A 12,790-nucleotide genomic window follows, 5' to 3' on the forward strand; every position below is an offset into this window, starting at 1 on the left:
TGTCGTGACCAGAGTCCAAATGTTGCAAATCGCACAGAGTGAAAATATTAAAATTATTACTTTTTTTAGAGAATTCAACTTAGTCATTAATGGACAGCTTCAGAAGAGTCTTTCTTTACAATCCAGGGAGGAAAGTCTGGAGCCTTCCTGCTGAAACCGTTGCCCCTGCAACCCGACTCAAGATACCATAAGCGGTTGAAGATGGATGGATTATTTCTGACAAAAATATCGGTTTAGAGGTTGTCTTTGTAAGACTGCTCTAATGGTCGCTCTCGTCTATGCGGCAAAGTCATTCAGATCACTAGGGTCAATCCTGCTCTGTGGACAAGGCTGTGTGAAAACCTCTCATTGAGGCTTACGTCATCACTATGATGTCATCTTGATGTCAGCCAATTTGCCCAAATATGGAGTCCTGCCGTGTCTTCCTCTTGTCCAAATATGGAGTTCCATGACGTCAGACTGTACATACTTAATACTGGCGACCTTGGGTGACGTCCCCTCTCATCATCATCATCATCATCATCAACTGTTGATTGTTTTCTTAGTTAATATTCTATTGATTACCTTTTAGTTTAAGTGAATAATCAAGAAGCACATTTTTGAAACGATACATTTGAGCGGTGCTAGCTGCTCCAATACGTGACTTTGTGTGTAACAAGTAATACATATTTGATACACAGTTAAAGCTTGAAATGCCTGTTGAAATAAAAGTGAAAGTGAAACTGATACAAATCTACTTTGTTCTCATGAAGCATTTTTGTTGCTATTGCTGAAGTATAAACATAGATATTTCAGCCTTAGCTAAAGTTAGGCCACACCATCATTAGACTCTATGGCCCCTATTTAGATGATCTATGACGTGGCTCTATAGGCCCAAAGGGGTTGTATTAAGCTTTACCCAGTAACGAGTAGTGTAAGGGATTACTTTGCCAAAACAGTAATATTATACAATATTACTTTGTAAAAGAAAATAATACATTACATATTACTTTTTATTACTTTTTTGTCGGCTGTCTTTTGAAAACATTTTGTTTAAAAGGTCAAGAGAGATTGCTGCTATATTTTATAGACATTTTGGCGGGTTGGTGACTGATTATTATTGAAAAAATGATTCAGTTCTAAAAGGAGCTGGCTAAACAGATTGTGTAGTTGTACATCTCTTTTAATTTCTTTTTTCCCGCTGGAAGTAAAAAAAAAAGTAATATGTAGACTAATATAAAAGTAATAAGTAATGTATTACTCTCCTGAGTAATATTGCCCAACACTGCACTCTGCATAATGAGTAAATTTACTTTTGGTACTTTAACTACATTGATACTAATACTTTTGTACTTTTACTTGTAACAGAGTATTTCTACATTGCAGTATGTGTGTTCTCTTTCCACCACTGCCTCTGAGCTTTTTGGTCATGTGACAAACTGTTTGTGCAGCACTTGACTCTATGGTCCACACATGATGTGAATGAATGCCCTTCCAGTAGAGTGGTTGCTTTGAGCACCAAACAAGGACCTTGGAAAACAGATGTAATGTCGAATGTCCGTGCAAGGCCTTATTCCATTAATCTAGAGGTTAGTTTCTTGTTTATAATTCTCTTACAGTTAGGTCTGCGCACAGTGACAGGAGTATGGCCTTTACCTCAATCTCTAACCACCTCGATAGAGCGATATTCAGTGAATCCAAAGGATTTTAACTTTGGAAGGAACCCAACATCCACACAAATATGTTCTGTCCTGGACGCTGCATTCAAGAGATACTTCTCTCTCATTTTTCCAGATTACGTTTCAGGTATGTTGATGTCGTATAGGCCTACTGTCTGTTTTCAAGGGAATTGTGTAAATATAAATGTGGCTGAAATAAATGGCTCAGGTGATAGATCAATGTAGGCCTAATTCAGGGAGAGAGAGAGAGAGGGAGAGGGAGAGAGAGAGAGACTATTCACTTAAATAGTGGACAGCAGAAATGTCTCAATTTCTCAGTTAGTATACCTAATAAACTGAAAATGCTTTAAAAAGTCGAGAAACTCGAACACTATAAAATAGAAATAGGCACTTTATTTTCTGTTTATTAAACATATGGAGGTACCTAGAGAGTGGAGACCCCTGTCTGTTAGTGAACAAACACTCTAACTAATTAATAGCTAGAGCTTTCACCCACCCAAATATCCCTCACTAAAAAAAGGAAAAAAAAGAAACATGTACACTACCTTTATTAACTAAATTTGTATGAGAGTTGGTATGTTGGTACACTTGTTTAGAGACATGGTTTTGTTATGTCCATTCTGTTTGCTTTTAAAGTACAGTAGATCAATGGGCTTTGTAGAGGCAGCAGTTGTGTGTCATTCAGAGCAGTGGTCATCCATTATAGACCTACCCTCTGAAAAAGGTAGCAACTGTTTTAAATGTGATGTTAACTACAGTGTTATAATGTTCATTTTTGTGACCAGTAGCAAATGATGGCCTGTCTTCACATGATGCCAAACCCTTTTCATTGGTGGTTAGCTTGGACCATGATGACTGTGAGAGCTACCCAAATGAAAACTCTTCAGAAAGATGTAAGTAGTGAACTGTACTACTGTCTTGTGCCTTTCCAAGGGGAACTGCTAATAAAGTATTCTATCAACCAATCAATGAATCAAACAAACCCACCTATTCTAACCAAAGAAGGCTTAATAAGGACATGTCCCTCAAGTGGCTTGCTCTACACATTGTAGCCAAGGGCTCACAGCAGTATACCTAATGTGCTTGTTTTTGTCTTCCAGACACACTGATTGTATCCGCAGGGAAAGCGTTCCTGAATGCAGATACTGTTTGGGGTGCACTGAGAGGTAGTCATGATATCTTTATTTTATCAAAATACTCAAGTAGTATGTACATGAGGTTAGACACAAGGTGAGAGGTGGTGACACATTAGCAGCAAGTCCACATTAGCAGCAGTTATGTACAAGAGATTTAGAATGTAAACTGTAAAGATGATGTGAAAATAAAAAAGACCAAAACCAACATATTGATTAATTAAATAACCGTAATTTCATCAGCATTTCAAGATGTGGAAATGCTGGTTTTAATAATATTTCTGCCTCAGAGCAAGTGTGTGACTCTTCCTCTGTAGCACAGGTGCGCATTTCACCCAGTCTTCTTCAGCACAGCTTATGTCAACTATACATAAATGTGTCTTAAATTAACTGCTTCACAGCCAAATCGCCAAAAATCGCCATTTTGGGGGGGGCTGAGGCAGCCAGATCGCCGAACGTCGCCTTGCTGATGATTTTCTGATTTCTTTGGTATTTTTTTGACATTTTTAGAGCAAAAACTGACCTTTCTAGCTTCATTTCAGTCTAAAGAATGATTTTGCGATGGAAATGACATCATCGATGACGTAACCCGGAAATCGTTTGCCCATAACATAGCATAGGCCTTTTTTTAGCATGGAAAGCTAACGTTTCTTTATCAAACTTTACCATATTTAGACGGATTTTCATTCGGAAAAAAAGTGGCTGGGCTGACAGAGTGGTCACCCAGGAGCAAAAACGATTGTGCACGGCGTGCGCACGACGTGCACGGCGTCCAGGATCGCTCCCGTTCGCCCGGACCGGACGGCGGCGCCCATAGGCGGCCATTATGGTCCAGGCTGGTCCAGCCCATGGTCCAGCCTGGAAGACCTAATCGTTGGGCACTCTCTAGTGGTATAGTACGTGTACTACAGTCTGCAATCATAATTATGCCTGCTGGGTTTCTGTACTCATAACTTGGAAATTAATAATATTCCTGGCAGTATAGGCGCACAAGCATATTGTAAATGGCTGTGTATGTGTTGTCCATAAATGCTTTTTTCTTTTTTTTGCCAACCCAATGTCATTTAATTAACTCCAGGTTTGGAAACTTTCAGTCAGCTAGTGTATCAAGATGACTTTGGCACCGTAAGTATTTATTCAAGAAACCATCATTTTTTAATTAATCGTCAGTGACAAACGAGTCTTCAAAGTTAACTGAACAAACCAAATGGAATCTTTTAACCAGTACTCTGTTGAATGCAGAAATGTTATTGGTACAGTAAAATCATTCAACTCTCCAAAACTAAGGATTGGACACATTTTTATTTTTATCCTTCTCTTGAATTTTTTCCATTCTAGTTTTTTGTTAACAAGACTGAGATAGAGGACTTCCCCCGTTTCCAATACAGAGGGCTTTTGTTGGATACTTCCCGTCATTACTTGCCACTAAACACCATCCTAAAGACCTTGGTAATAACAACACATACAACATTCAAAAAGGTTCTTCAAGCAAAGTGACAGAAATGTTGTGGTAAATTCCCAGAAATGTTTGACACCTTATTTAGGAGAAAATACATGTAGTCTTTTGGCATGCGTTGGTTAATATATCTCCATTTAATTGCAATTCAGTTGAATTTCAACCATGCACTGTGCACCCAATGTACTCCTCCATCACATGTACACACAATTTGCCAACATCCCAGCTTGGGCATCTTATATATACATTCCTCCTATTGCCGCATCCCACTTCCAAGCCCGTCCACGCCCCCTTTACATCCACTCCAACTCATAGGTAGTCGCATAGGTAGTCGTATAGGTAGTCATCAGGACGGTAAGGAATACCGCCCATAACCCTATGCCGTCCGCTCATTCGCTAAGCACGAGAGAGAGGAGGCAACAGGGGAGGGGGGGCGGGCAAGCGAGAGAGAGAGAGAGAGAGAGAGACATTTGACACCACTGTGTTTGCTGCTGCTGCTGCCTGTGTGAGTCAGTGGAGTGCAGAGAAATAGCAGAGGCATAACAGTCACTTCTCTCCAGTGCGTCCGGCGGTCAAATATGTCCGACCGGAAACGTGCGCTGCGGCACAATAGTTCTCACCCCCCCCCCCCCCCCCCCCAATAGCTCCCCCCCCTATTTAAATTTTTTTTTTAGTAAAGAAGCGGGCGTGGACTCTAGATGTGAGCGGCCGAAGGCCGCGAACCTCTAGTTCAGTACAATGCACAGAGCATTCTCCCATCACATTGACAGTACAGTCAGTTAATGAGTCTCAGCATCTTGCACACTACTGCAGTGCTATTACTTTGGGTGCGTTGGGATATGCGCACCGGGTGCGCACTTACATATTGGTTTGTATTGGCCAGTGCGCTCAGTGCTATACTATATCCAAACACACCCTTTATATTACTTGGGTGAATATATTTAAATTTAATTTGAAAGTTGTTGCTAAAAGGTAAATATTCCTCCAAATTGAGCTAAATAATTGGACTTAATTGAAAATGGGGTTGGTTATAATTTGTGACTGTCCCATGCTACATGAAGAGAATGAGCAAGATTCATTTCATAATGGTTAGTTTTCTGAAACGGCTATATTTCCACTTTATTGCAGTTCCCTTGTCCCATGTAAAGTTTAGTTTACCCCTTTACATATCCTCCAAAGTTTGTATCCCAGACAGTATATTCATACTAAATCTTTTCAATTCTACTTTTTTCTTGTCAGGATGCAATGGCCTACAGCAAATTTAATGTGTTTCACTGGCACATTGTTGATGACCCTTCTTTCCCTTACCAGAGCCGCACCTTTACAGGCCTCAGTGATAAGGTAAGATGATAGGACAGCCACAGCAGAAAGAATAAATCACCTTCAGCATTGCGAAACAGATTATTATTACTACTACCCCTAATATTTGTGAAGCAAGGCCGAGACTTTTTTAATGTATTCTTTTATCATGAACTTATGTTTGTCATAAGATACTGTGAGATCGCCTCTACCCTTAACAAAGACCTTTGGCTCTGATTCAGGGGGCTTTCCACCCGATGACTCATGTCTACACACAGGCTGATGTGAGAAGGGTGATTTCACATGCCAGGCTACGAGGGATCCGAGTCCTCCCTGAGTTTGACTCACCCGGTCACACTCAGTCATGGGGAAAAGGTAAGATTTCAAACTCCCATGAGGAAATATGTTTCTTATCGTCGTTGTCGGGTGAAAACCTTGTATGTCCAAAACCGTTCGTTTTGCACAACGCCTCGCACCGCGAGGCTTTGTGTGCTTGTAGATCAGCTGTTTTCACTACTTTTGTGCGACGGCCTTGTATGATGAAGCAGGGCTTTACTTTGCGAAAGAACATACACATTTGAAACTTGGAGATACATGGTTTCCACCCGACAACGACGTTATGGAGATCTCTGTATCTTCTGTGCTCATATTGGGAACTCCTTATATGTTTATGGCTGAGTCATAGTGATGTGATGCCGGCTGGTCCTCCCATTAGCCAATTTTAATAAAGGTTCATCAAGTTAATTAAAAAAGAAAAAAATCTCATGCAGTCCAGCTGGTGTATGCACATCCACAAATAATCTCTACAGGTGCTGGATAAAAAAAGACAATTAAACTACGAAGAAAATTATCTACAAACCGACTTCTAAGCTCTCCTATAACTTATAACTGTTACTAAATCAGAGACAGATCACAACATTTCAACCTAAACAAGGTTGTCGGGTGCAATGATTGTATTTTTTTAATCTCCCCCATCTTTCATTGTAGGGCAGCCTGGCCTGTTAACTCCCTGCTTCAGAGGGGGTGTTCCCTCAGGGATATTTGGCCCCATCAATCCAGCTTTGGACTCTAGTTACAAGTTCATGACCCGCCTTTTTAAGGAAGTGGCCTCTGTGTTCCCCGACTCCTATATTCACTTAGGAGGAGACGAGGTCAACTTTACCTGCTGGTAGGTCAGAATTCAACAGCAATGTACAGTACATGATGTTCTTTTAATGACTTTTAATGGATCACTATAATTCGCTCCCCATAGGAGATCCAACCCCTATGTCCGGGGTTTCATGCAGAAGATGGGGTTTGGAAGTGATTACAAAAAGCTGGAATTATACTACATGGAGAAGTAAGTACTCAAAAAAGAAAAGCACCATAATGCAATTTACAATTTAGGCATTTAGCAGACGCTCTTATATCCAGAGCGACTTACAATAAGCAAGGTAATCACATCCAGTTCATAGAATGCAAAGAGACAGTGTATAGTGCCTCAAGAAACTAGGAAGCAGGTAAACCACAAACAGTCAGTCAAAGGTTTATGGGACCCAAGTCATTAGGCCTATCTATATTTTCAGCATTGTGAACATAACTTCAGCTCTCAACAAGACATCCATTGTGTGGCAAGATGTGATTGACTTCCATGAACAAGTAAGTACTGTTCATACTAGCAAATGATCAGCTAGCTGTTGTACAAATAAGACAGCAAACCCTATCTTGTAACATGATTCTTTGAACTGTATAAATGTATCGCAGTCACTCATAGAAATACACACACACACACACACACACACACACACACACACACACACACACACACACACACACACACACACACACACACACACACACACACATTGTAGATATACGTGTATCTCTGACAGACTAGGATTGTGTTGCAGCACAGGTGCCTCTCAGTGGTGGAGGTTTGGAAAGATGGCTGTTACCTCTGTGAGGTGCGCAGATTGACTAAGGCAGGGCATAGAGTGATTCTCGCCTCTCCATGGTATTTGGACCAACCTGGCCCCACACACGACTGGGCCCGGTATTACGCTGTGTTCCCCCTCGCCTTTAAGGGTCAGAGCACAATCTGTGTGGAATGGACAGTTGTGGTGTGCTATAGGCCTACACTATGTTTTGTTTGTTTTGTGTTGTGTTGTTTACCATTGATGTTTCTTTTATGGTAAAACATGATTTCCATCTGAGTATTGATTTTACAGTGTCAATATTTTTGTGTATTACGCCTTTTGTAGTTTCATACCACCAGGGGGCAATAACGTCTAAACGACCGCAATATATTTGCTGTATGTGTATAACATACTGTAAGACATTAAGAATCTAACCCAGGGGACAATGTGTGACTGTTTATTGTGCATAAGTTAAAATGGTTACACTGCTAAAATGAAGAGCATCCGTGGAACACAGCAACATAATTTTTGAACAGCTTCATGTGGAAGACAGAGACAGGAGGATGAAAATGGCCAAATTACACTTAAATGAAATACACATTTACATTAACTAAGCCCAATGACAACCATATACAATTTAATTCTATATGCAGATAATTATAGATTTGAGCTAATCTACTTGAAATTATTTTTATATTCTGAGATGATGTGAAATTGTATTCTGACAGTATGAACAGTCCAGATTGCTAAACTCCTTCCCTATAGTGCTATAGTGTTTAATGCCTTTGGTTTCACAGGCATTAAAGCATTGGATGCTGCTTGGCACCATGAACAAAATCACAATATTGTACCATGAGGCCACCGGATTGATGTGGTTTAAACCAAATGGCTGAATATAAGCAGAGGAAACAATACCAGTAGTCAGACACTGATCAATGGCAGACAGTCAGAATGACCACACAGAATGGCCAGACAATGTCTTGTTTGTCACCCGGGTCAGAATCCCAAGGATAGTGTTGCACATCTGGAAAGGCCTTCATGTTGTGGGCAAAGACAGAGCTGAGCAGGATTTACCAATTGGTCTGGCTGGTGGCCGCTATTATATTAACCACATCACCTATGGCCAAGCCTGGTGTAACTACTAACTAGAGACTAGTCTGTGCAGCCACAGAACTTATCTGGTGGGTGCAAGGCCTGGGAATAATAACTAAGTAACAAAACTGTAGCCAAGTAAACTACTGCCTTTTAATAATAAATTGACAGAGAGCCTCGTTATAATATTCACTGGATTAATCTGGCCAGGTATTGTCTGACTGAGTGATTATTTGCTGTGCTTTGGTAAATGTGAATGCTGTGAAGAATCTCTCTGCCTTGCAAAACCATGCATACAATAATACTCAAACCACACTGTGTTATACACCTCATTCATAAACAGATCTGTAATCCAGGTATCAAAGCCATGTGAAACTCCATTGTGTTAACAATACCTTAATTGCAGGTATTACTTTCCCTTCACAGGTACAGAGGAACAGAAGAGGCTAGTTATTGGGGGAGAGGTTTGCATGTGGGGAGAATATGTTGATGCCACAAACCTCTCTCCACGCCTTTGGTGAGATTCAGTGAAAGTGAAAGAAATTAAATCACGGCATCACTCAATGTACCATAAATGCATTGTTAATAATCCAGCTAATTCCCTGATTGAGTGAGAAAAAAAGAACAATAACTACAACATACTCCAACTGCAGAATTACTGCTTAGTTACTCAATCTCCTTAGTTACTGTGTCCTCAGGCCAAGGGCAAGTGCAGCAGCAGAGAGATTGTGGAGTGATGAGAAGCAAACCTCTAGTGTGGAGAAGGCTTTACCTCGGTTGCAGGACTTCCGGTGCAAGCTGCTGAGGTAGTTGGGTTTTCCATGTAGGACCTTTTTATACATTGCTACACCATGTTTCTAACAGAATGTTGTATATTTACCACGGTCTGTTCAGTTTTACACAGTCATTTGAATCCATTTTCCTGTTTTCCTGTTTCATTTCTCTTCTTCTCTGAGACGTGGTGTCCAGGCAGAGCCACTCTTTGTTGGTCATTGCAGGCAGGAGTACCATGCTATATGAAGACTGTGGACACATGAATACTACAAGATTGTTTTGGGGTTTCTTTGTAACTCATGGTTCACTCAAGAACATGGCTGTAGATTGGGTTGCAGTATGCAATTGCAATCTACCTCAGGGATTTCCCAGTTGAGAAATAAGGCATAGCATAGATAGAGTCTATGCCATAGACTAAGATTGCTTGGTTCCAAATGGACAACTGTTACAGTTGGTGTTGCTCAGGCTTCTTAAAATAAAATACTTTTTATTTTTATTTTATGAATATAATTTAGAATGTGGCTTTTTATAGTATGGTGTTTTGACATTTGCCATACCAAATCTATGTGCTAGAGCCTGGATTATCACAATACATACTGTGGAAACAAACAGTATTTCTGTATTTTTTAATTCCAGTGCCTGTGGTACATCTTACCAAAAGCATCTTCTAGTAACACACCACAGTTTCACAAACAAGCTCTCTACCCCCTACTCCCACCACATCCCACTACAAAAGCCCCCGACCCCTCACTGGCCTCCAGGACCATAACCATATGTACCATACAAGGGAATGTATACTGTATGCTGTCTGGATGTATATAGGATCAGGACCACTTCTGTGTGATGCTTGAACTCCCCTCAATGAGGCTCACTACAATGCTGAGGAAGACCGGTTGGGTTGAGATGTGTCTGTTGCATATTGTGTGCTGTCCGGTTTCTCAGTTTCATGATATTGTAGAGCTGTGCACCTTGAGACTTTTGTTTAATCTGGAGTGTTGCAGGCATTCTGCTTTGCGGTGCTTTCTCTCATTACTGGATCTTTGAGATTGTTGCTATGCCAGCTGCTACAGTCCAGTCTTTAGTGTACATTGTATATTGGTATTGCATATCGTATACTTTCTAGCTTAGAATAGCTTATATTATACAGTATTTGCTTATATTAGTTGTATGAAAAATGTTTGAAAATGTTTCTATAATGTTGCTTTCAGTGTACTAATTCCTTGAATGTGTTTACATACCTGGCAATAAAAAATACATCTGATTCTAAAATTGTGATTCAACAATTCACCACTGAAATGAACATCAAAAGTGTGCCCTAGTAAGAAAGTAGAGTTGGCCCTGTCTTTCCCATGCATGCATGTGATACAATGAGCAGATACTTTAAACTCTGATATATATATAGAATCGTATTAATGTTTACCTTGTATCAAAGTTCCTTTGTTGCTCTAAATTGTTTTCTATGCACTCTGTTTACGTACTGTATATGCACTGTACCCTGTCTTTTGTTGACTAGGGTTCATGCCACTTACTCTAATTTTGTAAATCACCCTGATTTTAGATTGTAAATATTATTCAGGCTTTTTCAGAAGTTAATAGTTAAAAAAATATATATTCTTTCATTAAATGTAGTAGTTTAGTGTTGAATGATGGTGGTAGAGTAGAATATTCATAATAGTATTTAGAATTAGTTGGTTGTTTAGAGGGAATACTCCCTAGCTTTATTCCTTAGTCAGCATTATCATGGAATTTGAGATAAGTCTCTCTAATGTTTAATTTACTTGTTGAGTTGAGCTGGCATGTCTTTGATATGCACTGAGACAATTGATTCTTCTCATTGTGTGGATTATGTTAATGGCAGCAGATGGCATGGTGGGCCAATCCCTGTTGTCCATTGTGCTGACGCCTCAATCCTGCTTCCAGTCATCATTTGACAGGGGCATAGGGTGCTTTACAGCACTGAACCAAACCAAAGACTGCTTAGCCATGCAATGTTTGGTTACCCATACTCCTACCCAGTAGATACTGGAACATTGCCAGGAAAAACAAAGGGAGTGTGTTTTTACCGTGACAACAAAGGTCCTGACCCTGACCATTATACATGAGAATCATAAAGAGATCCCGATAGTTCTTCTTGAAGGTTCTTATCTTATACACATTACACGACTAAATAGAATCTGAAATCCCTGCTAGAAAACCTGTAGGGTCATCGACTGATTGATTGATTGATTGATTGATTGATTGAAGACTTTATTAGAAGTTTGCATAGAAAAAGGTACAGTTTCATGACGGTACAGTTCACTGGTACAAGGTCTACTAAAAGGAGATCCTAGAAAAGACTAAGCTTAATTCCACAGGAAACCATTGAAGTATCTCATATAACATTGAATGACAGACGAATAGAACACAGTACTATGCAGTAGATATAGTCAGTAAAAAAGAAAAAAAATTACCATGGTGAATTCCATGGCAATCTGGCCAGTTGTTTTCAAGATATCCATAATAACCTGTCTGACCAAAGTGACAGGTTTCATGTCATGCCCATTTTCATACATTGTGTGTAAGTGGACATTCTGGCCCAAGGGTGGCACAAGAGAAAAGGTCATAGGGTCACTAAAATCAGTAGAGTTCATCCTCCAGGAAGCATGAATGTCCTCAGCATGGTGGTTTATTAAAAGGTTATTACAGTATGCCTGTTCATTTGTTGTGTCAAAGCCAAAAACCCTTTTCTTTATCTATACCACCAATGACATGAACACTATACATTTTGCTGTTTCATATTATTTGAACCATTCCATTTGTACACTCTCATTTGCATACCCATAAGGGTCTATTTTGATCCCCAGACCAAACACTGAGAGACATTAGGATGCATTTGAATATTTGACAAAGTCAAAGACAATAGCAGACCTAGTATTATTTTGGCAATGATTGCATGTGAAAAAAAATCTAATGCCAGTTATGCCATAAAACTTGGCACCACATTCATGCCCTTGCATCTTGAGACACCTGTTTGTTACCAATACACAAAGAGGCCACCTACCACTTATAAAAAGTTAATCTCACTCTTTGACAATAGCTGACATTCAAGGAGATTATATATAAAGCTGCTTAGGCTGATGCATAGATTTGTGAACTTGAATTCAAGGGCATCTACTCAAGGACAGCGACAAATATGCCTTGTGCAGAGTGAGAGTGCCATTTGCTAGTCTTGTATCCCAATGTGCACTAGACATTTGATTCCTAATCAACTGGATGCTGTGTAATTACATAAAAATACTCTTTGGACAATTAAATGGGGAAAACACAACACAATATTTCATTCATGGCTGCTCGTCTTCATACCCAACATGCCCACCTACTTCATGGAGATGCAGTAATAAATTCGGGTGACTTGTGGTGCTGCTGTCACTGAAAGGATTTCTCCCGAAAAGCAGTATCCTACAGTACATCATCTCCCTACCTGCATGGCAGTTGGCCATTTCA

The 12,790-nt window shown here is 39.9% G+C and overlaps 1 protein-coding gene across 1 annotated transcript; it reads left to right on the forward strand.

Moving 5' to 3' along the window:
• Positions 1 to 1,857: 1,857 nt before the first annotated feature.
• On the forward strand, positions 1,858 to 9,553 carry hexa (hexosaminidase A (alpha polypeptide); the record flags this gene model as incomplete). Its single annotated transcript, XM_080736912.1, has 14 exons — positions 1,858 to 1,879; positions 2,444 to 2,551; positions 2,759 to 2,824; positions 3,870 to 3,916; positions 4,130 to 4,240; positions 5,487 to 5,588; positions 5,789 to 5,921; positions 6,534 to 6,714; positions 6,799 to 6,885; positions 7,112 to 7,184; positions 7,436 to 7,610; positions 8,960 to 9,050; positions 9,232 to 9,339; positions 9,490 to 9,553. 14 exons carry the CDS (start codon positions 1,858 to 1,860, stop codon positions 9,551 to 9,553), a joined length of 1,368 nt encoding a protein of 455 aa, XP_080593038.1.
• Between the last annotated feature and the right edge of the window lie 3,237 nt (positions 9,554 to 12,790).

The sequence above is a fragment of the Nannobrachium achirus genome, assembly GCF_963921795.1.
Source record: "Nannobrachium achirus genome assembly, chromosome: 11".
In the NCBI taxonomy this organism is placed as follows: domain Eukaryota; kingdom Metazoa; phylum Chordata; class Actinopteri; order Myctophiformes; family Myctophidae; genus Nannobrachium; species Nannobrachium achirus.